The 25,123-nt window shown below is 38.5% G+C and overlaps 1 protein-coding gene and 1 long non-coding RNA gene across 5 annotated transcripts in view; one reads left to right on the top strand and one right to left on the bottom strand.

Annotated features, from left to right (window-relative positions):
* The window catches only part of nbr1b (NBR1 autophagy cargo receptor b), a 33,085-nt gene extending 20,262 nt beyond the window's left edge, over positions 1-12,823 (top strand). For all 4 annotated transcript variants that reach the window (XM_086055713.1, XM_086055711.1, XM_086055712.1 and 1 more), the window contains 6 exons: positions 1,648-1,849; positions 4,845-5,090; positions 5,360-5,445; positions 5,558-5,624; positions 6,706-6,799; positions 7,082-12,823. In XM_086055713.1, coding sequence (XP_085911839.1) covers positions 1,648-1,849; positions 4,845-5,090; positions 5,360-5,445; positions 5,558-5,624; positions 6,706-6,799; positions 7,082-7,255 — 869 coding nt within the window. In that variant the 3' untranslated portion in view covers positions 7,256-12,823. The remainder of the gene's footprint in view (positions 1-1,647; positions 1,850-4,844; positions 5,091-5,359; positions 5,446-5,557; positions 5,625-6,705; positions 6,800-7,081) is intronic.
* Positions 12,824-21,811: 8,988 nt separating this feature from the next.
* On the bottom strand, positions 21,812-24,341 carry LOC147134998 (uncharacterized). The gene is made up of 4 exons (XR_015090170.1): positions 24,322-24,341; positions 23,083-23,168; positions 22,005-22,068; positions 21,812-21,936 (listed from the first exon to the last, which is right to left on the bottom strand). It is a non-coding gene; the product is annotated as an uncharacterized LOC147134998 (long non-coding RNA).
* Positions 24,342-25,123: the final 782 nt, after the last annotated feature.

The raw sequence follows: 25,123 nt of genomic DNA, 5'->3' as shown, positions 1-25,123 counted from the left end.
CCAAAGATTAAGGATCTAAGATTTTTTTTCTTGTTGTTGAAGATTTGCATTAAAACAACTAAGATGTCTAAACTCGCTCAACCCATTCACTGCCAGACATTTTCAGACCCTCTTTTACCCTAACGTTTGAAAAAATTCCAAAAATATATAAATTCCTGGGATTGAATGGCTGGACTGTGAAAATACAAATAAATATGTCAATGGCAGTGAATGAGTTGAAGAAGGACTGCAATGCAGTAATCTAATATTAAATAAAGTGCAGGATTAAGTAGCATTCATTTTTGCTTCAATAATGTATTTTGAATAGCCATCAGCATTTTAATTTAAGTTTGTAATTTGATGTGTTGATTAAGGTAATTAGTGTTGAAGTGTTAGCACACCCAACTTGAGCAACAAATTCAGTGACAGCGCTCTGCCATTGTTGTTTTTGATGCAACACGTGGTTAGTCTGAACACGCATTTGCATGTCCATTTTCATTTTATTCATTCAATTTCCTATCTCATAGTCTTTGTAGTAATAGCAATGGGACAAGTGGCCACCATCTTTGTTGAATTTTCTGAAAAACATGGAATGAGCACTTGAAATGCATCTGAAATCCTCCATAACAAATAAATTAACAAAGTTGAATACTGCTAAAGCCCCTACCCCACCGAGCGGCAAACAATTGCGAGTGTTTTCAAAGCCAGCAAATGTTGCATTCACAACAGAGTTCACCAGGGTTCGTTCAATGTTGCAAATGTTCGCAAAACGTTCGCCAGACGTTCACCAACAGTTTTAGTAATATTTCTTGCCGCAAGGAAATTTTGAACATGTTCTGAATTACAGAAAAGTTTGGCGAACATTTGCGACCTTGAACGAACTCTGACTTGACGCGCACTTTTTCACCGTCGTCAACAGTTGGAAATGTTCACCCCTCAGTGGGATAGTACATGACGTATTCTTCTGCCCACACTGTTCTTCTCACCAATAATCTTCCATTAGTGCTAATCAATTTGAGTTTTTAGGGCACGTATCGGCATTTGAAATACTCACTCACATTCACTGTAAGTTTGAACTCTTATTTGTTGAATTAGTTGCGTTTTTTTCCTTGGTTTTTTGAAAACGTTGAAAAATGACATAAGCTATTATGCCACTAGACTGAGTTGAAATTTAGATGAAGTAACAATCTTGTTTGTACAGACAAAAATTGTTTATCTCATGGATATCTCTGAATTTTGGCCTGCCCTAGCAATTGATGGCTATTTTTAACTGAAACTTGTCAGCCAATCGGAAAAGGGGGCTCCCCAGTAGAAGACGGCACAAAAGCGTTGAAGAGAACGTTGAGAAATAATTAGTTTTACCATTTTCCCCTAATTTGAAACTGTTTTTAGACCAGGTGATCTAAAGACGATATCACACGGAACCATTCCTCAAAAAAGCCATATTTTCCAAGACAAAAACTCAACTTCTCTGGAAGCCATTGTCCGATTTTCAAAATTCTTGGTGCCTTGTACTCAAGATGAGGTGGCCATTTCAGCCAGACTCGGCATTTTGACAGACTGTCATTTTTGGGAAACCGTGTCACGTTGCTGCTAATAATACTGTACGAACAGATTTATTCAGGTGTTGATATCCCATGGAACCTGGCTTTCAAATTCCTAACACAGGTGAAGGCGAGGGTCCGCACAATGACTGTGCCGGTGGTCAGTCCAAAGGAAGGGAACGTCAGAACGAAACAGAGGTGAAAGCGGAACTGAAGAAGAAAGAGGGGATGAGGAGTCGCTCATCCTCAACTTCCTCAGAGGAATACATCATCATCCTTCCTGACTGTTTTGACACCAGTCGGCCACTGGGGGAGTCCATGTACAGGTATGTTGGCCTATTTAAACCCGGAGTTTGCAATTTTCAAAAGAATCACTTTGTGTCTATTTGTTCAAACTGTCAGTCTGGCCTGACAATACACTAGAAAAATGATGTGTGAAAAAAATCAAGCCTCTCCGGCCCAAACTTGTATCTCGAATATGATTTTTAAGAAACAACTGCACTCAAGCAAAAACAACCAATCAGAGACAGAAGGCATGGCAGACAAGGTGTCAATCATTTGCTGTGCTTTTGCGGGTACACCTTGCGCTAATCTGTTATCTTGGGCTTCAGGATCTTTGCTGAAGCTACAATATGGTGGAAAATCCGACTCCAGAAAATAAACAACCGGTTTTAACCCATTAAGGCCTAAAGCGCCTGGCTCAACAGCGCCCCAAAACCGTCGGTCGCCTTTGGAATTACCTTTAAAAACCTGATGTTTTCCCAGAAATTCAACACCTACAAAATAATTAATACCTCAGACCCTGTAGCAGACAGAAACATAATTCTAAAAGAATTAGAAAGCTTAGACATGTGGCTTTCACACAGGCAGAGTTTATTATTATTTACGGTACTAATATTATGTTTCAATCGACGATGTAAAAATAATGTGTCAAGTGCAAGAGAAGCACTATTTTAATAAAAAAAATCGAGTGGTAATTACATCCTCTATTCTGTTACAAAGACGTCAATATCGTCATTGTCTACAAACCATATCATATCACGTTCCAAGTGATATGTTTCCAAGTCCACAAGCACGTCGTCTATATATCACTGCCGTTACTTATTTCAGAGCTCCCGGCGATCGACGGCGTCCGCCATTTAGCCTACGGCTGGAAAAAAATCCGCGACATCCTCCGCGGTCTTGCGACACAGTCACGTGTATATTCTGATGCATTAAATTAGCTAAGAGACTGAGAATTGTCGTGTGTATTTGTTACCAGTAGTTGATTGAATGTGTGTCATATTTAACACATTTATGTTTGACTTATGTTGCACTATGGTTTTTTTTAATCAAACCATGACTTTAAGTTGTGTGTAAAATAGTGACGTCCAGGTCAATTCTTACATAACTATCATTGCTCACCCAAGTGATGCTTTTCAATCAATCAATCACATTTATTTATATAGCACTTTTCATACATAAAAATGCAACTCAAAGTGTAACGTGCTCCCGCCCTCTGGTTCTCGCCAGCACCCGAGCGGCTGAATTCTGCAGTAGTTGCAGTGGTGAAATGCTCTTTTTCGGGAGGCCAGAGAGCAGGGCATTACAGTAATCTAAACGACAGGAAATAAAGGCATGCATCAGCACTTCCGTGTTAGCCTGAGAGAGAAACGGGCGGACTCTGGCGATATTCTTAAGGTGATAAAAACCAATCTTGGTTACATTTTTAATATGAGGAATAAAACTGAGCTCAGAGTCAAAAATGACGCCAAGGTTCTTCACACAGTGTGAGGGATTAAAAATGTGTAGTTTTGGTAAAAGCTTCTCTCTCTGACCTTCGGGACCGATAACTAAAATCTCAGTCTTGTCCTGATTGAGCTGTAGGAAATTATCTGCCATCCATGACTTGATACCTAAAATGCAATTTAAAAGGGTATCAATGGGTCCTGTGTCATCAGGAGACACGGCAATATACAGCTGCGTGTCATCAGCATAGCTGTGAAAGCTGATGCCGTGTCCCCTGATGACATCCCCGAGGGGAAGCATATAAAGATTAAAAAGTAGGTGGCCTAAAATCGAACCTTGAGGAACCCCACATTTAATTTCATGAGTTTTAATAATTAAACTTCACATTATGTTGTATGGCAGGTCTGAAGAATGACCTTATCAATTCAATCATTCGGCCATAATTAAGGAAACAAGGTTATATCATCAGTTTAAGTGTAGTTGAAAAAATGAGGCCAGTGTTACTTGTGTACATATGTTGAAAATGGTGAGTACATAAAATTAAATGGAAGCGGCAAACATTGGCCATAGTCAAACCATTTCTTTGAAATAATCTATTCTATGTGTTCCCACTACTCTAAAAACTGTATTCTGATTAATCTTGTGCTTGTGGAGTAAGAAGCAGATTTTTCTGATTATTCTGCAAATTCAACGGACTCGCTTTTTTTTTTTTTTACAGGGAACATACTTAAAGTGTTCCAATAAGAATGACTATTATCACATTAAAGCATTCATTTAGTAAAACTAGAGCCACAATTTTTAAAGTGTTACTGCAAAGAGCCACTTTATACATATGAGTGCACATAAACATTTTTTTGTTGTTGATTTTTTTTTTTTTGGGTGAGGTTGCCATTACATTCAACAAAAACTGTGTTAAAACGTCCTGTGTTTAACTTCATTTGTTTGTTATGCTCTGTTTTTTTTTTTCCCTCCCATTTTGTTAGTGAACTTTCAACTATACTCAACGTTTTTTCCCTCCATCTCATTTGCGTCAAAGTGCACGCAAGAGATGCACGTACCTGGTACCTCACTTGCCGAATGTAATATGTTCAGTCGCTGTGTTTGGACAAGCCCTTTATCATATACGCAACAGCATGCCCATATTTGGAAGTGCTGATATAGCAGCCGACGAGGAAGTCAAAAGTGAGGCTTTTCCCACTGGTTTACAAAATCTATCTTTCATTGTTACAAAAGGAAGCTCAAAAAGAAAATCAAGATGAGACAAGATGTATCTTTCAGTGTTAATACAGTAAATATACTTTATTTATCAAGGTTTCCTCCATTTTCCTCGTACCGTTACTTAGTAAATAAGTCCGCCAAAATAGCAGTAAATCGCTTGCCAGCGCCTCTCCTATTGGAAATGCTTTCTGACGTCACGACGGCGTCCCCGTAAAGTAGAATATATTTCTTTCAATCCAAGGGCATTTGCCGTCTTGTCAGACGTCAGAGTACGTGCAGCGCCGCCCAGCAACGCTCCATTCTGGGGTGCCGCCCCTCACCACATACACAATGACAACGTCATTTGGACTTTATATATTCCTCAATCTGTTGCAGCTCTGCTCTGTCTCAACCTGGTGACATCCAAGCAAGTACCCCCGCAGACCCTGAAATCCTTACCTGTGAGCACCCAGGTGGTAACTCCGAGCAAGAGGGCAAGGCACATGACATCACAGCCCCTCTGGGGACAGGAACACTGGGCAACAGCAGTGCTAACGACATGCTTTGCACATCACAGACACTAGATGATGAGCCATTGACACCTGAGGTGGTGGCACCACCCACAGCCATACTTACACCAAGGTTTGTATGTAAGCTGGTATATGGAGGTGTAATGTACCCTTTGATTTGGAGGAAAATATCGCTTCATCGACGTAACATCATTTTTGTAAATTATTAGCAATTAAGCCCAAATAGTGAACCTGAGCATACTTCACAGGAACACAGATGGGTGTAAGCCGCGTGTGAAAATTGCATTGATTGAACACTTTTGGATGCAGCTTTTGCTGCTCGGAACATGAAAATTGGACTCACTGATTGTGTCAATGTGGAATTGTTATTCATATTCACAGTCCAGAGAACATTGGAGAAGCAGCGGGTGAAAATATTCCAGCAGGGGAGGAAACTGAGCACTCTGAACTGTATCAAACTGAGGATGGTAATATTTTTATATGGAAAAATTCACAGCATGGAAAGATGAAATGTAGCTGTCTGGTCGACATGTACTTGTATGTTAAAGTTCGTGCTACATGTAATGTCTTCTTTTTCAGCTGCAGATGCTGAAAAGAAACAGGCAGAAGGATCAGACGCCACTGTAGACTGCTCTGAGAATCCAAGGTGAGAAATGGTTGCACTTTTTTACCAGTATGGAGCGTATTGTGGAATTTATTTATAAAATATTTTTATCCTATGGTGTCCAACACAACTGAATAACAAACAGCACACTTTATATTAAAGGAGAAAAATGATTTCCCCCCAATTTAAAACAGTTCCCATGTGTCTTAATAACGTGTTTACTGCATGCTTTCTTCAATGAACCACAAAGATCAGGAATTACAGCACATTTCTTACTTGAGTTTTTTTTTAATGCCTCACAAAACTTCCTGTTCCATGGAGGCATTGAATATGAGCCACACATTCTCCCCTCCTTATGCCTGGGCAATGCCGAGGTACCATGAGGACCAGAGGTGGAGCTAAAGGAGTTTGAGGGGAAAAGAATAGACCACATGTTAAAGTGGTGGATCTTCGCCCAGCCTAGCTGGCATGGGTAAAGGACGGGGTATGGGGCGCTTGTATGTAAGTTAGCTTGTTGTTGTTTGTGCCCGAGTACCAAAAAACATTTCAGAGTACCGACCCTTTTTGGAGTTGGTTGCCGGAGAGCGCTCCATTGTTCTGCTGAGGGACTTCAAGGCTCACGTGAGACCTGGAAGGGCGTGATTGGGAGCAACCGATCAGAACCCGAGTGGTGTTCTGTTATTGGACTTCTGTGCTCGTTATGGATTGTTATGCATGTCCATAGGTGCACTTGGCACCGGGACACCGGAGGCCACAGTTGGATGATCGAGTTTGTGGTCGTGTCATCGGACTTGCGGCCGCATGCCTTGGACACTCTGGTGAAGAGTGGGGCCGAGCTGTCGGCTAGAGCTGAACGATTGATTGCATCTTCTCCTTGATAAAAGAATAAAACATATAAATAGGAAGCATCCACTAACCTTAATGGCATCCATGAAAGTTGACATCCATATCAATAATATGTATTTACATTTGCCGCAGGAGAATTTCTTATCATTTGTTTGCATCATTCAGCCTCGAAATCTAAGCATAACAATCTCTTTGTAAATGTTACAAGGAGTCTTAAGTTATTTTCCTTTCAATGGAGTTGATTTTGTCACGTTATATTTTTGTTATCTCTCATCAGGCATCCAGGTGTCACCAGTGACCTGGTAAAAGGAGCGCTGTCAGTTGCTGCTTCTGCCTATAAAGCTTTGTTTACAGGACAAGGCCCGACACAGGTACTACTCTTTCCATGATTTTCTGAACTATACAAATTTTTGCTAAAGTTTAGGTAAATAGATGAGAAAATGCAAATAATTTACATATTCTAGACTTTTGATTGTCCGTTACACCGCTGTAACAAACAGGATGTCTGGACTCAGGTTTTGTACGGGTGCTTGAAAACCTTGAAATAATCATAATCGTAAAAAATGATTAAAAATTCAAATGCATGTTTTTTTACACAAAGAAATCATACTTGAATTTATACATTTAGCTGTTTTTGATCTGGTTTTGTGCAGCCTCCAGTAGACGAGTCCACACAAGAGACCATGATGGCCGTGCTTGTTGAGATGGGATTTGGGGACAGACCACTCAACCAGCATCTGCTTAAGAAACATAACTACAACCTGCTAGACGTTGTCAATGAGCTGGTTCAGTTGACCGACAATGACTGGTACTCTACACGTTACTGACAAGCGAGGGCATTTTGGAGCGATGACACACATGGGAACGCAAAACAGAAATAAAGAAAGTGGGGGTGTGGTGTGTGTAGAAGCCAAAATGGCATATTTTTCCTTCATTTAAAAAGACATTCCAATAGGGGACAGCGTACTCAAATATTCTTATGCCATAGAATGGTTTCTCAAAAGACCCATGCACCATAAAGCATATAAAACCTAAAACTACCTAAACCTAAAAAATTCCATACTAAATACAAATCATAATAGCATAAAATCAGAGCCCTCTGTTTGTTGTCCATAGTTTGAAATAATCTGGATAGCTAGTGTCCAGACGTATAATTTATGTATGCAGCTGTCTTTTCTTTGGCAGTCGTCCACTCTCTCACTCCCTCCTCTTCTTTGTCCTCTCTAGTCTTTAGATTCCTTTTTTTTCTGCTAAGTTCTGTCAATGAGCTCGTTCAGCTGACCGAAAATGACTGGTACTCTACACATTACTGACCAGTGAAAGCATTTTGCAACAATGACAAACATGGGGGTAAGAGAACGCAAAGCTAAAATTAAGAAAGTGGGAGTGTGAATTGAAGACAAAATGGCCGATCTTTGCTTCATTTAAAAAGACATTCCAGTAGGGGACAGCGGACTCAAACGTTGTTACGCCACCGAATGGTTTCTCAAATGACCCATGCACAATAAAGCATAAAACTTAAAACTACCTAAACCTAAAACCTCCATACTAAACTCAAATCACCATAGCATAAAATCAGTGGGAGCCCTCGGTATGTTATTTGAAACAATTTGAAGGCCTTATGGTGTCATTGGATAGCTAGTGTCCAGACCTGTAATTTACGTATACAGCTGTCTTTTTTCTTTTCTACTTTTCTATTTAATACTTATTTTGTTTTGGGACTTTTTCGGGCACCACAACCTTTGCCAGGGATGAATGTGAGAAACTGCAAAAGACAGATGAAGGACTAGGAATGAGAATTAATAAGAATTTAGAGATTCCAATTTCATAATCGGTACTGCTTATTTGAGCCTGTTCCATATGGATTTTCTTATCGATTTGTCATTCGGTGAGTAAATTAAATACCACCAATGATATATGATATCATTGATGTCATCATCATTATTCATATATATATCATTATATGATAAAACAAACGATGTTTCGGCATAGTGCTGTGCAAAATGGACAAACGGTTCTATCCCGATGTAGTATTTTTCCTTAAAATTACATGAAATCTCTCTTAAAATGGCAATTTTATCTGATCTTTCCTCCGATTATTTATGAAGACATTTTATATTGGAAAAAATGAATGAAATAAAAATACAATAAAACACAAAAACACAGTGTATACAATTAAAAATTACTGGTAGTACAACCAGTTTTCAAGGAATGTACACTGTTGTTGAACAGGCCTACATTGTAATTGAGTGTCGTGTACAATGTTGTCATCATTCAGGATCTTCTAGTGATGCCACAAATGAGTATTTGTTGGTGATGTAGTAGCGTTGCTGCACTTACTGTACATTACCTTCATTCATGTTGTATAAAGCGTTGTAATGTCCGAGGTGTGGGACAAGTCACTCTTGTCACACAAAAGTCACTAACTCGTGTGACGGTAGTTAGCCGGTGCGGTTAGCACAGTCGTCAAATGTGCTAATCAATAAGCTAAATCGTGGTCTGCTAGCACACCAGCTAGCACTTATCTTAATAAACTCTCTTCAGGAGTGAGATCTAATATACTTTAGCACAGCGCCCCCGCGCCTCACTCTCCAGGCTTGACTAATCAATTTACGCTCAAAGCAACTGTTACAGTAATGTAACAGTTGGATTGATTGGTCATGGCTGGCGAGTGAGGCACACGGACGACATTCTGTAATAGAAAGGCAATTGTTGTTGTGTCCCGAAGGCTAGCATAAAACTCCACACATCAAAATAATGATATAAAGAACAGAGAAAAGTTCAGAACTAAAATACACTTCTGGCGAGTGACGTCATCACACATTTGCGAAGAAAACAAAACTATTCCTAGGAATCAAATTACTGGGAACCAGTTCTCAAAAAGAGTTCTTATTTTTCTTTTATTGTTTTCAGGTGGCCCAGTGTGCTGATTGGCATAAAAAATACTTCATTTTTGTCTTGCTGATACTAGCCTATTTTAAGAGAGGGCAAGTAAGCCAATGCTCACCTCGCCTCATATGCTGCTGAATTATTGGGAAATTTGGATTTCGTTATCATGAAAACTAAGATGTTTAATGGTGACGGAATAATCCACCAAAAAAAAACATGTATATTACTACTTCTATGATTTGAAACACTCATCATTTTCACTTTTAGACAAGTGTCACTTAACCACTGATACCGCAAGGATTGATCATTGATCCAAAGCATTTCTGATAGTCAAACATGACATGATGACATGACATGATTCTTATTAGCTCACACAATGCAGATTAGCCAAAAAAGCACAATGGATTCACTTTATTCCAACAAGACACAGCACAGATGATTCTACAAATACTATAGGCTATCAAGCCACCATTCAAGCCTAGGAGTGTGTCATGTTTTAATTACATGTCTAAACAGTAGCAAATGGTTCTTCCCATGTTCTTCTTTGACATTCATTTTGACACGAGGAAAAGAAGGGCGAACTCTAGGATAATAGTTAACACAGTGTTTAAATGCTCCATTGAGCATAGCACTTTTCCTGCTTTATTGAGATGAGATTAATATAAGAGAGAGTTTATCTACTCCAATTCCATGTCAAAGCTTACTAAATACTAAACCTTCACCGCAACAACTTAATTTGTTTGTAATGCGTAGATGTGTGTATTTAGATCTTGTTTTGCTGGTTCATTCCAAACTAGTCTAAGTTTGACAACTTGTGAATACATATACAGTAATTTACAATGGGGGGTGAACAATTTTGAACAAATTTGAGTGTACTTGCTTTTAACTATGAGTTAAATGTGGACAAAATACTAACACCACGTATAGTAACAGATTCAAATGTTGTAACGCAGTTTTGAGCTTTTAAAAAACGTAGTTTTTCACAAATAACCATTTTACATTTTGTTTGGAATCTGCCCATTAGCACTACTGCTTGTAGCAAATGAAGAGTTGGCGCTAGGTGGCTAAGTAAATAGGTTACAGCAACAATTCAGTGATTATCAGTTGCACATAAGATGTAGGCCTACGTCAAATTTGTTGCTCATCTCTAGCGATAGACTGATATTCTTTTTCAGGGCTGATACCAATGCCGATTATTGGTAGTCAAGGAGGCCGATAACCGACATTTGAAGTTTGATATGAATTTGCAGTAAAAAGGAAAATATTTCTGGTCACTTTTTTATTATTACAAACTCCAACACTTTATTGATATGCCTTTAAGCATGTTTATTAAATAGCTTTCCATATTTGCAACATGTTAAAGGTGTTTTGCTTTTTATTTAGGGTCAACTTTGTTTCTCAAATTCTAAAAAAAAAGTGTGGCAGAATGTCTTCAAAAATTAAATAAACTTCAACAAATAAACAGCTCCTTAAAGTTTTTTACAGTAGAGTTTTCCAAAATGTCAGTATACTGAAATGTCAATGTTTCACTTAGCTTTTTTTAAAACAAAAAGTGCATGGAGTTCCCATCTACAGCTTAGAACGTTAAGTGAGAATAATAACTAATAATAATAATCATTCCGTTAGCTTTACCCAATTTTAATGTTCTGTTATCGGCTGGCAATTTTTTTTAAAAAAGGGCCGATGCTGATATTTGTCAAAATGCCAAGTATCAACAACGATAATCGGCCCGGCCAATAATCGGTCCATCCCCATTTATTTGCAGCCAGTTGTGTACAATTCATAATCTTATGTTATATTACGTGAACTCATTATGCATCATTGGCAGGAGTGAGTACTACGCTGGTCGAAGTTTACGATTCATACTAATGTCCACAAATGTTTACTTTGGTGCCTTCACACTAGAGCAACAGTTAAACAGTCAAAGTTACATAAACAGTGCTCACATGCTCACATTGCTGCCAAGAGCATGGACCGTCGGCACAGGCCGTCCGGGAGGCCGCAAAAAAAGAAAAAATGCAGCTGGGAAACAGTTTGTGGGCATGCAGCGCACCAGCGTCAGTTTCAACATGTCACAGGTGCATGCGTCTTGTGTCCCGTAATGAAAAAAATGCTCTCGTTCATTGCACAAGTATTATTTCAATTGAATGTCTCACCCAGTCATCAAGTGGTGTAGTCACGACGGATTTACGAGTCACTTATTTCTTCAGTTATGATCCAGTGAGCATATGATTATCGTATTTATTGTATTCTAATCCTAGTGCTCTTCGTTGTTTTTCGTGCGCCATAACAAACGCTTGAATGTTTATTGTTTGTTTATTTTATGTGAGCCTAAAAATGTTCATGGCCACACAGAACTATTTACAATGACGTGTTTAAAGCATGAGCATGCTGGTCAGGAAGTGACGGGCGTTTCGCTCCATCTCAATATTGCCAATGCCGAGGACGTGTCACACTCTGCAGCAAGACGGAAAAAAATTCTGCCAGACGTTCTACGTCGCAGTCGTGAGGTGTCCCGTTCATTGAGTATGTCACACTACACGGGCTAGGACGAGTCAAGACCGCTCCAAATAAAAGGGCCTAAATATTTCTTTAAATATTTAAGAAATCTTAAACATGTATAGAGATTTTAATAATAAACATGATGCCGTCGTCATGGAAGTCAAACCGCACTATCTTGCTTTGTAACGACATGTGCTCTTCGTGTAAGCAAAGGTCTCAGTATTCTTCAAAATAATTGCGATAAATAAGAGAGAGACTCTTTATTGCCACCTTTGTCTTTCAGCAGCCTGACTTACACATGAAGCGCTTTTACAGTGACCTTCCTGCTAAGTAGTTGAATCAGAGGGCTAACAGAGGCGTGAGTGGAAGAGGGCTTTCTAAAAAAGTGTGCATTCACATATCCACATTTGATGCCTGGACACATCAGTCACAATTATTTTCAACTCACAGAGGTGTGGGCAGAGAGTTCAACTTTACACTCCCGTACACACTGGTGGTGTTCCCCCCTTTGTTACGCCTTACACATGGTACCTTACACGCAGGACAGTAAAGGGTGGAAAAGGGTGGCCTTCGATTGCCGATGTGAAGGAACTACTGTTACCTGGCGTGTTTGTAGGAAACTCCTCCATTCTGAAATGACTGCATACTGTGTATTTTGTATAGCGTTTAGGCATCTTACTGAGCTGCTTTGTCTGGTTATGCAGACATTGCTTTATCTATTATTACCTGCGTACCAAACGAATGGGCATAATATTCTGTTCCAGCTGTATGTCTTCACAGTTGTTGTCAAGCATACAGTCAATTTCTGCAATTTCATGCTTTTTCAAGGTTCCATCTCTGTCTTTGAAACTCATTGTGGACTCTTCTGCTGTACATATTTTCAAGAATCACAAAAGGCTGAAATGATTTTGTTCGGTTGCTTGATGGTATACTGTATATTTAGTGTCCCAGATAAAGAATCTGTCATGGAAACAAAAAATATATATATTGTAATTTAGGGGAAAGGAGGACTTTTTCTTTTTTTTTAATCAAACGAACTTTGCAAGTATTAGATAATCATAGCCACATACAATCAAATATAGGAAAAAATACAGATGAAAAAATAAATTTGATTATACATATAAGGTGAGGTCTCGTAGACATTGAAATGTGTACAAGGACTCTTTTGAAGTTCACTATGTTTCTGATGCTATTCTAAAAGGGAGCATTGTGTCCTTTAGTAGAATACTGTACATCAAAAGACACCGTTAAATCATCTTGAAGGTAAAGTGGAATTCAACATATTTCCTTAAAACTGTTCATAGTTGGGTTTTTTTCTTCTTACATTTATGTATATAAACAGAACTTTTCAACTGAGAGCAAAAGACTATTGAGTGACTTCATCAACTTTAAGGCAGAATGAGAAGGACTGATCAGGTTTTTTTTGTAAACTTTCAATTGGGTAGTGGTGGAATCCAGAGATTCACAACCAATGTGCCACGCATGTCCATCCATCCATTATCTATACCGCTTGTCCTCACAAGGGACGCGGGCGTGCTGGCACCTATCCCAGCTGTCTTCGGGCAGTAGCCGGGGCACACCCTGAATTGGTTGCCCGCCAATCGCAGGGCACACAGAGACAAACAAACGTCCGCACTCACAATCACACCTAGGGGCAATTGAGAGTGTCCAATCAACCTACCAAGCATGTTTTTGGAATGTGGGAGGAAACCGGAGTAGTGCCACGCATGTGCAAATAGAAATGATCCAATTTCATTTAATTTATCTCAAAATTATTCATTATAAATAATGTATCTTTGTTCACTTATCTATGCCAGTGACATATAGTGACAGGTACAACAATTAAATCCTCCTTTACTGTATGGCAGAAGGTACGTACCATACACAGTAATTAACATATGTGTACATTTCTTCAAACATTTGTTTGGTGGTGCGCCATGAGATTTTTGTTTTCATATCTAAAATATGTGCCTTGGCTCACTAAATATTGGGAAACACTTGTACAATGATCCATATCCCAAGCCAAATATTATACATTTGGAAGAAATTTTCCGGTACATCTCATTAAAAGTCAATGCAAACATTTTTTTTTCAAGAATATGTTCTATGCAAGCCCACTAGTTGAAACAGGGCATTCTGATAAATATTGTGTTTGTGGAATAAATGTTAATCCACTCGTTTTTAGCCATCTCTAGGGGCTGCCATTTTGTCTTCTCTCGACTGAAAATGACATCACAACTTCTCACAACGACCAATCACGGCTCTGATTCAGAAAACAGGTCAGCCGTGATTGGTCGTTGTGAGCAGTTATGATGTCATTTTCAGTCGACAGAAGACAAAATGGCCGCCCCCAGAGGTGGCTAAAAACGAGTGCATTTTGCTGCTTCACTTATATTCCACAAACGCAAAATTAATCAGAATGCCGTGTTTCAACTAGTGGGCCTGCAGGGAAAAATATATGTTTGGGTTGACTTCCGCTTTAAAAAAATAAAGAGATAAAAATCCAACTCCTAAAATTAGATATGTACAATGATAAATATTAAAAAAATATTTTTAAAAATATTTAGTGTGAACAAGTAAACTAGAGTGTGCGAATATATGCACACAGAGGTAATTCAGCCAGTTATTTTCCCTTCCGTACCATCTTTGGCCACAACATATCCTGTTAATGTACTGTGTGTATGTGTTTTAATGTTACGTGTTATTAAGGACAATCCTTTTCATTCTGCCATTTAAATTGCAGTTGTTGTTGTTGTTTTTTTGCCCTGTGAATTTTATGCTTGAAATGAAATACAGTACAACAAAGAGCTTTGGATTGTTGTACTTTTAGGCTCAATATGCAGTGTTTGAATTTGCTCTGCTGTATTTGTTAGTATTTTCCTTTTGTGAGTTTTTGACTTGATCTGTTAGAAATGTTTTTTAGTTTACAGATAAGATTACTTGAAGGAATTCCAGTTGAAGAAGTCAAATAGCATAACCTGTTTATTTGCAAAAATAATGCTTTAACATAACTATTTAAAATAATATATATATGGCATACTGTATATCTTGTAATGGTACTTTTGGTTTTTGATGGTTGTTTGGCAAAGATGGCAACTTCTAATAAAACATCACTGACATTATTCAATGGAATGTTCCTTTTATGACATACAGTGGAACCTTAAACCTTGACCTCAATCCTGGTACACTGCCATACTCCCGACTATACATTTCAGATTTCAGAGCATTTTTTACCATCGGAAATTATGGAAATGTAAATAAATCACTTCCAAGGTTATATTGTGACGGTTGTGAAATTGTGATTCAACCACTGTTACAACCAATAAAATTTAATAAGATATAAGTACAATAAAATGTGGCCTGGTTTCACAAACAGATATTAGTCTAGGGCGTGACATGATCTTTTTATGTACCCATTAACATTACAAAAACAAACGCGTCCGTGATGTGACACGCATCAGCAAAAAGCATGATGTTGAGTGACATGCACCCAAAAAAAAAGAAACGTCACGTGGTACAGTGTTAACAGAATTAAATATGGTGCCGCTTGCAGGGGCTTATCTTTTTATCAGTTCATATCACCAGAGTCATTTTAAATCATATAAACAGTTGACACACACAAGCATGCAGTCCAGGGGTCTTCAAACCTGTTCTTAGAGGGCCACTGTCCTGTTTTCCATCTCACCCTGCTGCAACACACCTTGTACAGTTTCATATATGGGCCATTCTACTGAATTGGTTCAAATTCAGAGTTGGAAAATGTGTGAAATTTGTATTTTATTTCAGAAAAACTTTTATTGTATTCATGTTGCACCATATCTAAGGGGCACAAATATAGTAAAAGTACAGTCAATTTTCAAATAGTATTTTCTAGCTTTTCCCAAATATCTAGCCTGTCCCTAAAATGTGTCACGACCGAAACACACAATTACAGAAGAATAAAAATAATTCTACTAGCCGATTCATATTTTTTCCATTCCCCCCTCTACAGAGTATTTTTATAAATTAATATATATGGTTTTGACATCAAAACCAATCAAAATGAATTTTTAACAGAATTGAATATGACTTTTTCCAAAATAAATCAAAATTTATGCTAGTTTTCATTTTAAAATGTAGAAAGTTGATCATATCGAAGTCAAGTCATCATTAATTAAAACAAACATATACCCTCAAACAATCATTATAAAAAATTGCTGGTTGATAATTCAATACTTTTTATTTTTAAAACATCAGTTTTTTCGGTAGTGACTGCAACATTTCAGTAGTGACCATATTGTTGCTGCTGTTGCAGTAATACTTTGTGTGAGTGTAGCATTGTAATCACTTAACTAGTTTTGCTATATTTTAACTTTTAACATGTCTTATAACTAATGTAACATTATTTTTTCCATTTTCTACTGCTTTGTGCTATACTCAGGGTCGCAGGGGGTTGGAGTTGATTGCAGCTGATTTAGGGCTCACCTGTCCATCACAGGGCTCTTCATCATTGACAAACTGTGGTTTCACCTTCCAAATGAAAATGTAATTGGAATGACAAACATTTTTGTAACATACATTTCCCTATATGTATGTTCCCATCTGGTGGTCTTTTCTTTTCCTCCATGCTCTTCTGACTTTCCTTTGCTCTCTGCCGTAAAATTCATTGGTAGACTTCAACTTTCCTTCTTCCTTCCATCTCATTTCTTTCTCTTTCCTTTTTAAATATTCTTTGGATTTCACTGGGTCATTGTAACCCTTCGCCTGTACTCTGTCTCTGCTAGGCTTTTGGGCATTTTGGTGTTTTTCCCTTCAAATTAAGATAGAATATGAAATAGAATATTGTTAAAATCAGAGAGATCTATGTATGACATATATATATATATATATATATATATATATATATATATATATATTATTTAAAACTTACTTTATTCAAAAATAAACATCATATTGTCACAACCGAAACCTTTCTGTATGTTTCGGTAGTGACTGGTTCGGGTTTATTTTTCCCTTCAAATTTGGATAAAATATGGAATCGAATATAGTTCAAATCAGAAAGATCTATGTATTACATATGTATCTATGTATTATATGATTTAAAACTTACTATATTCAAAAATAAACATCATATTGGCACTACCAAAACCATTATGTCACTACAGAAACGTTTCGGTAGTGACGTTTTATGATAGTTGTTGACAATACTCAACAATGCTAGGCACAACGTGGCTACCACAGACAGTTTTGAGCATGTGTACAGAGATAAAAAACAGTACATTTAGCATTAAAATCAAAAGTGCTCATTTTATTGCCGAAATGAGGTGTCCGGTAGTGACGGTCCTTAAAACCACATGCTGATTTTCAGACTTTGGAGGGCACATAACTTAATAATGCTGCCAACTAATTACTCGCCATGTGCCCAGTGATAAACATGAAGGTAATGTCTCTTACTGGTGAAATTTCTGGGGATGTGGCTAAAACCAAGCCCTGCCTACAGACAAATACTCTTTGCGTTTCGGTAGTGAGATGAAAAGTTGGGACAGGTTTTTTTTACATAAAAACTTCTAATTTGAAAAAAATCTACAAAATCAATGTAAATCTTTCACCATACATTTAAAAGCAAACAAAATGTTCTATTAAAGTAAAGTATTTTTTAAATTGGCAAAAATATTCTACTTTTTTTTTTTTCATGAATTGAAATTTAGGAGTTAGAGATTGGGACAGCCACCTCCCAATAGGAAGTGACATATAAAAGATGACTTTTTATACATTCAGTTTAATAGTATCTCAATTAATGCCTTGTGGTAAAATAGATCATAACAAGATATTAGTAAATATACAAGGTCTGAACACTTCATTGTTTTTGAACTTTAATTTGATTTTCATTGTGGGACAGCAATTTCAACCAATTCAATAGAATGGCTCATATACAGTAGTAGTCCTGCACGATGTGTCGTTTGAACATCGCGATTGCGATGTGCACATGCACGATAGTCACATCGTAGGACGTGCGATGTTTTCACTTTTTTTTTTTTCTTAGAACACGCAAACTTTTGTTTTGCTTCATAAAAGCAGCAAGCTACTCCGAGCTCTTACACAGCCTGTCTCGCTCACCCCCTCCCTCCTGTCAATCAGTCACCGGCCCCTCCCCCTCTACTCTCAGCCACTGCTGTCTGCTCTGAAAACACTAACAGGCCACATGGAGTAGGAGACGTCGGCAGAAGCGGCAGTGGATTTAGTCCCTAAAAGAAAGTCAACATCCAAAATATGAAAATATTTCGGCAACAAAAAGGAAGATTCAGAACAACAAAACATCCTTTGCCAACAGTGCCTCGCCGTTGTTGCTGCAATCGCCGTCACAAGCCCCTTGTATGAGCAGTTCAAACTAAGAAGTGGGACCTGAGGTGAAACTTCATCTACTCAAAAAATAATTACAGACGTCTTTGCCAGCATAACTCCTTATGATAATAATTCCAACCAGCACCGAAAAATCACGGATGCAATATGTTTTATGGACCGCTTTAGTTATTGTTATATTTTTGTGAACAACTCGGGGAACTAATGCATCTGCTCTTTAATTTTGAATATTTTGTTCTAATTTGTTTACAACTTTGCTGCAGTTTCACAGGTTTTTTTATCTTAATGTTATATTTTTGTAAACAACTGAGGCGCTAGTACACCTGCTTTTTAATTTTTCTACATTTTATAGTTTAGTTTAAAGGTGTTTATAACCGCTGCTGCTTTAGAGGTTTTGTTATTTTCTTCTATTTTTTTTAAATGACTCAAGGGTCTAGCGCACCTGCTCTTTTTTTGTTTAAAATATGTTTAATATTTTGCTGCTGTTTACATTGAAGTGTGACATACAATGTTAAATAATCTATTATGTTACAGAGACATGGCCGCTGTGATCCCTTTTATATACAGCAATCCTCATTCACAGATGAACCCCCTTAGTCTGGATTAAACAATATTAGATGAATACAATGATGTCATGATGAGTTAACCAAATGATTCCCAAACAAATCTATTCAAGTCATCTGGTGAAAATTCTATTTTTAACATCGCAATATATATTGCAAACCCCCAAAAATCACAATGTCATTTTTTTCCAACATCGTGCAGCCCTAATATATAGTAATCCCTCACCACTTCTCGGTTCGAGTTTTACGGCCTCGGTGCAATGCGGGTTTTCAAAAAGTATTCATCAAAAAAATAAAACTGAAAAATACAGCCATATTGATAGCCATATTGCAGAAAGCCTCTCGCTAGTCACATCCACGCTAACAAACGAACAGCACTTTTGAACGTTCTGTTTCGGAAACTCCGAACATTATTCAAATGTGCTGTTCAGTTAGTTAAGTAAACAGCTGTGTTCACAAGTTGTGAGCGGAGCGCGCTCAGCCACCCGGCAAGCACGACAAGGATGACAAAACATTGACAAATAAAATGATAAAGTGTTTGTTAGTTTTGTCTTAAGTTTGATTTAAAACAGTTTACCTTAAATAGAATCCGGCGTTGCATTTTATCCAAAGGACCTTGTTGATGTTATTGTGCAAAGAGAAAGTTAAAAGGGGAAGCCAACCAAATGTAGTTTTTTTCAAGAATATGTTCTATGCAAGCCCACTAGTTGAAACAGGGCATTCTGTTAAATATTGCGTTTATGGAATATGAGTTAATCCACTCGTTTATAGCCATCTCTGTGGGCAGCCATTTTGTCATTTCTGTCGACTGAAAATGACATAACTACTCAGGGCTCAGTAACGACCAATCACAGCTGACCTGTTTTCTGAAGCGGAGCCGTGATTGTTCGTTACCAATCGTTAAAAGCGGGTGCATTTTACTGCTTAACTCATACTCCACAAATCCACAATTTATCAGAATGATTTGCTTCAACTAGTAGGCCTGCATATAACATCCATCCATCCATTATCGATACCGCTTCTCCTCACAAGGGCGTGCTGGAGCCTATCCCAGCTGTCTTCGGGCAGTAGGCGGGGGACACCCTGAATCGGTAGCCATCCAATCGCAGGGCACAGAGAGACAAACATCCGCACTCACAATCACACGTAGGGGCAATTTAAAGAGTTCAATCAACTTACCATGCATGTTTTTTTGGAATGTGGGAGGAAACCAGAGTACCCGGAGAAAACCCACGCAGGCACAGGGAGAACATGCAAACTCCCGACAGGGAGGCCGGAGCCGGGATTGAACCCACGACCTCTGAACTGTGAGGCGGACGTGCTAACCAGTCGGCCACCGTGCCGCCTGCATATAACATATTCTGGAAAAAAATATGTTTGGGTTGACTTCCTCTTGTGTAAGTGTGAAATTAGTCACAAAGGATGAAGGCATAAGGCAAACATGACTTACTCGCTTCATTTATTATCTTTTACTTGTCACACAACGATAAAAAGGAGATGAAGAATGTAAAATGTCAAACAAACAAAACACATCGCCTTAAATGTCATAACAATAGATTTTAAAGATTAAGGTTAAGTGTTACAACCGCACAGTCTTGATGCTAGTTATTGAGGATCCCTGATTTGGATGCATGTGCAGATGTTGAGTCACTCTAGCGGGGGTCTTCAATCCTGTTGCGCTGCCTGTTTTTTCATCTCTCCCTGCTGCAACACACCTGACTGAAATGATCAGATACTCAGCAAGGTCTGCAGAAGCTGGATAACGATCCTGATCTATTCAATCAGGTGTGTGTTGCAGCAGGGACGGATGGCAAGTCGGCAGGACACCGGCCCTCGAGGAACAGGATTGAAGACCTCTGTACTATAGCACCAATTGAACCATGCACTTAGCATGGTAATTGAGAAGCAGATGGATAAACAAATACGGTGCTTCACCAGTTTATCCTTTGTGGATATCCGTGCTCTACGTTCCCATTCCATGTATAATAAATGGTCAGTCATGAAGACAGTACCGTATTTCCCGGACTATAAGTCGCACCTTTATATAAGCCGCACCCACTCTATTTTAAAAAAAAGGAATGAAAAAAATTTATATATAAGCCACACCTATCTATTTTTAAAAAAGAAATGAAAAAATATATATATAAGCCGCACCTATCTATGCGGAAAATGTTGATATTTACTGCATTTACAGAACGATTTTGAACTATAAATGTACATGTATGTACTTGAACAGATACTTTCCTAACAGTGCCTTTTAACACTGCAGCAACTTAGCTGATTAAAACGGGACAGAACCAATAGAAAATAACCTGTATTTATTTATCTTCATTTCTCCTGTTTGAAATCATGAATCACTTTAATCATCTTCACTGAAACCATGAAGTTGTCTTCTATGTTGAAAAATTAGATATTTACATTTACAGAACTATTTTGAATTGTAAATGTACATGTACAGTATGTACCTGAACAGATTCTTTCCTAACAGTGTCTTTTAACACTGTAGCAACTTTGCTGATTAAAACGGAACAGAAAGAGAAAATAAACAGTACTTATCTTCAATTCACTGCCCGCTGCTACTCCAGTTTGTCAGCTAATGGCCACCTTTTATTGTTCTACATACCACCAAATGCACTAACCTAGTGCATAGCGCCCTCCCCCGTTGAACTCCTCCACCTGCAGTCACATCCTATTAATGGCAATTGTACTGTAATTCCGGTTACAGCGCCCCTAGTGGTGGAAGAAAAATCCACAGAATAGCCGCAACGGACTATAAACCGCATGGTTCAAAACCTAGGGAAAAAAGTAGCGGTTTATAGTCCAGAAAATATGGTAAATCTAATTGTGGCATAATTGTATTGTATTTTATGTCTGTTTGAAAAGTACTTAGGATAGAAGAATTTGGATATCCTGTAACACTTGAGAAAAAATTTTTAGGTTGGAGAGGAGATGCAAGTATAAATTACCACTGGCGTGAATAGTGTTGAGGCAAGGTGATCTTCAATAAGGCAACAGGGAAGACCGCCTCTGTCTCACCACTGTTGTGCGTACTGTAAAGACTGTAACATAAGAACATGGACTCTGTGAAAGTTAGAATGAAGGGGATGAATATTTGAGACGGACTGTGATACCCACTGAGTATCTGTTGGGGATCTTTCCACTGTGATGGATAGGTGCCTTCAGCTGACTTTTACAATGAGGACACTGGTATGCATCTTAAAATGGTACACAGTGTGACTTTTGTCAGTCTTGGGAATTTTCAGAGAAGTTAAAGCTACATTACCTGTTTGCTCCTGCGATGATTTTGATTCAGTTATATTACAGCTTGTCTCACTTTTTTTCAGCAGCTACAAAGAGAAACAGGTTGTTGGTTCAAGGCTTAGATATTGTTTCCTTTTCGATGAATAAAACCTTGAAATTCATGATACATAACAACTATAACAGCATAACCGATAAATCAGACTCATGATGAAAACTCCACACTCACATGTCTATTAGCAACAGGATACATGTACTCCGTCTACTGTTCACACAGGAAATAAGTTTGACCTCATACGCTGGAGTGTCACATGTCCCTGTTAGGATCCACTGTTGTTTAATAATAAACTAGACCCGGCAGTGTGTTCTTTTCATGTATACAATTCAAGACTGTAATATGATTTAAATTCATCATGTTTTTCCATTGCTTTAAAGCAGTGATTATCAAAGTGTTTTACAAGTACTGTACCACTCTGTAGTGGTACATGAATGAATAACAGAATTAAATACATACACAGACATACATACAATTTTACTCAATTCAAAACAAAGAATTAAACATTTTAGAATTAAGTTTGAATCGACGTATACAGCCTGTATATTTCTTAATTCACAACAGAATTTTTTTTCTCCTTTACATGTCCAGTACATTTTTTTAAGATAAGTTCAGTTGTATTTAACTTTTATGTCCAGTATCATACAGTTGCATCAAATCTTTGAGAGCTGTTTATTTAAACTTTCATTGAAGTGTGATTTTTATTTACCTTTCATGTGCAATGCATTTTCATGGTATCATAATTTAAGTAGAGTTTTTTTTTCTTCCTTTTTTATATTTAAGCAGTGTTCGTTTTAAAATTCTGCATTATGTAGCTGTGCCTTAAATATATGGAAAACTACGTTTTTCTTAGGTGTGGCTTGGTGTAAAAAGTTTGAGAACCACTGCCTCAAAATATACAACAGTCACTGACAATAACTTCCAAATCATTGCTACTGTATAAGATGCTGTGTTAGTTTATGTTCCAAGCTTGGTTTTGCAATTTGCTTATTTCCACCATAGTCGAGTATTAGAAGTCAATTATTGTCATGATTTAGGGACAGTATACTTGCTGCTTGTCTCTAGCCAGCCTTCGATCCAGAGCACTCTGACGTCGTCTGGCCTCCCAGTGCATTGCTGACATCTTGGCAGCACCTGGAAGCAGTTAACAAGACATCTTCCTAATACTGTACTGATCTATCTCTAAAAGGCTTACTGTGCATTAAAATAACAATGTGCAGAATTCAGTGTCATCTGTGTATTTTTTGTATATTGTTGAAATGAATAGTGGGTGGGCGGCACGGTGGTCGACTGGTTAGCACGTCCGCCTCACAGTTCAGAGGTCGTGGGTTCGATCCCGGCTCCGGCCTCCCTGTGTGGAGTTTGCATGTTCTCCCCGTGCCTGCGTGGGTTTTCTCCGGGTACTCCGGTTTCCTCCCACATTCCAAAAACATGCATGGTAAATTGATTGGACTCTCTAAAATTGCCCCTAGGTGTGATTGTGAGTGCGGATGTTTGTCTCTGTGTGCCCTGCGATTGGCTGGCAACCAGTTCAGGGTGTCCCCCGCCTACTGCCCAAAGACAGCTGGGATAGGCTCCAGCACGCCCCGCGACCCTTGTGAGGAGAAGCGGTATAGATAATGGATGGATGAATAGTGGGTTTTTAAAATGATCATTGAAAAATCCCAACATTGTACACATTTTCCCTTTAACGCTCTTTCATGTATGTTATTGAATATTACAAATTTATATTTTGTTCTTATCTTCAGGCACTCAAAATGCTTTACTTCATCACCTATTCACACAATGGCTAAGAGAATATGCTATGTTGAGAATTAAACCTGGTGATTTGCTCACCTGACAACGGCACCTTATTTGAATAGATGCATAAAATATTGCGTGCAGGATTATTGTCTGTAAAATAGATCTATGAAGGGTGTGTGTATTGTGACAACCTAGCATGACATGTTAGCATGTCTTTGAGAACTCTGTCTACTGTATTGATTTCTGTCTTCTCCTCTTGTGACAGACCACATACCAATACAGAAGTTCTGTGATAGTTTTATTTCAAAACAACTGCATATCAATGTACTAGCTCAGTTGTATTTCAAAAGTGAGGCAACAAAGGAAGCACAGAAGAAATAGTTGGGCATTCCATTCCAAGCATTACCCAAGTAATCGAATTGAAATACTGTTCATTGTGTTGCAAGCTGCAGAATGTAATTGAACAGGTATTGATGAGACCATCTAGATTACAGTTAGTAACTACCCAGCAAATCCCAACAAATAAATAATGGCAAATACTCACCAAGCTTCCTGGTCTGCAAAGTGAACTATCACAGCCTCTGTAGGAGATTGGTGTGAGTCTGAGGTGTAGCCGTGTCGCTTTACCCCACTCCTCTTTCTGACCTCTCTTAGTGGAGTGTGCTGGCAACTTCATGCTCCCTTCGGGTGCTTTGTTTAAAAGGAGAAAGATAGGGGGGGATAAATCATTGCTGTAATTGTACTAGGCTGCCTTTGTAACTCACTGTTGGCAAGTCTTGTTGGATATCATGTATCGAAAGGCACCAAAGATAGATTACCATTGAGGATTTGAGACACCGGCGGCACGGTGGTCGACTGGTTAGCACGTCCGCCTCACAGTTCAGAGGTCGTGGGTTCGAGCCCGGCTCTGGCCTCCCTGTGTGGAGTTTGCATGTTCTCCCCGTGCCTGCGTGGGTTTTCTCCGGGTACTCCGGTTTCCTCCCACATTCCAAAAACATGCATGGTAAGTTGATTGGATACTCTAGGTGTGATTGTGAGTGCGGATGTTTGTCTCTGTGTGCCCTGCAATTGGCTGGCAACCAATTCAGGGTGTCCCCCGCCTACTGCCCAAAGACAGCTGGGATAGGCTCCAGCACGCCCCGCGACCCTTGTGAGGATAAGCGGTACAGATAATGGATGGATGGATGGATTTGAGACACCATGCCTTCTCTGGGAAAAAAACCATTGTGTACTGTATAAGGAGTGTTTTTACATATAAAATATTAAAAACAATATTTTTAAAAATACATATAGTTCTGACCATTATTGGTAATTTAGATTTAGTTTGTTGTAAAATATTTCTTCCA

The sequence above is a fragment of the Filicampus tigris genome, chromosome 16 (genome assembly GCF_054856515.1).
Source record: "Filicampus tigris isolate MCC_2025a chromosome 16, RoL_Ftig_1.0, whole genome shotgun sequence".
Lineage (NCBI taxonomy): Eukaryota > Metazoa > Chordata > Actinopteri > Syngnathiformes > Syngnathidae > Filicampus > Filicampus tigris.
This window is presented reverse-complemented; position numbering and strand designations above follow the sequence as displayed.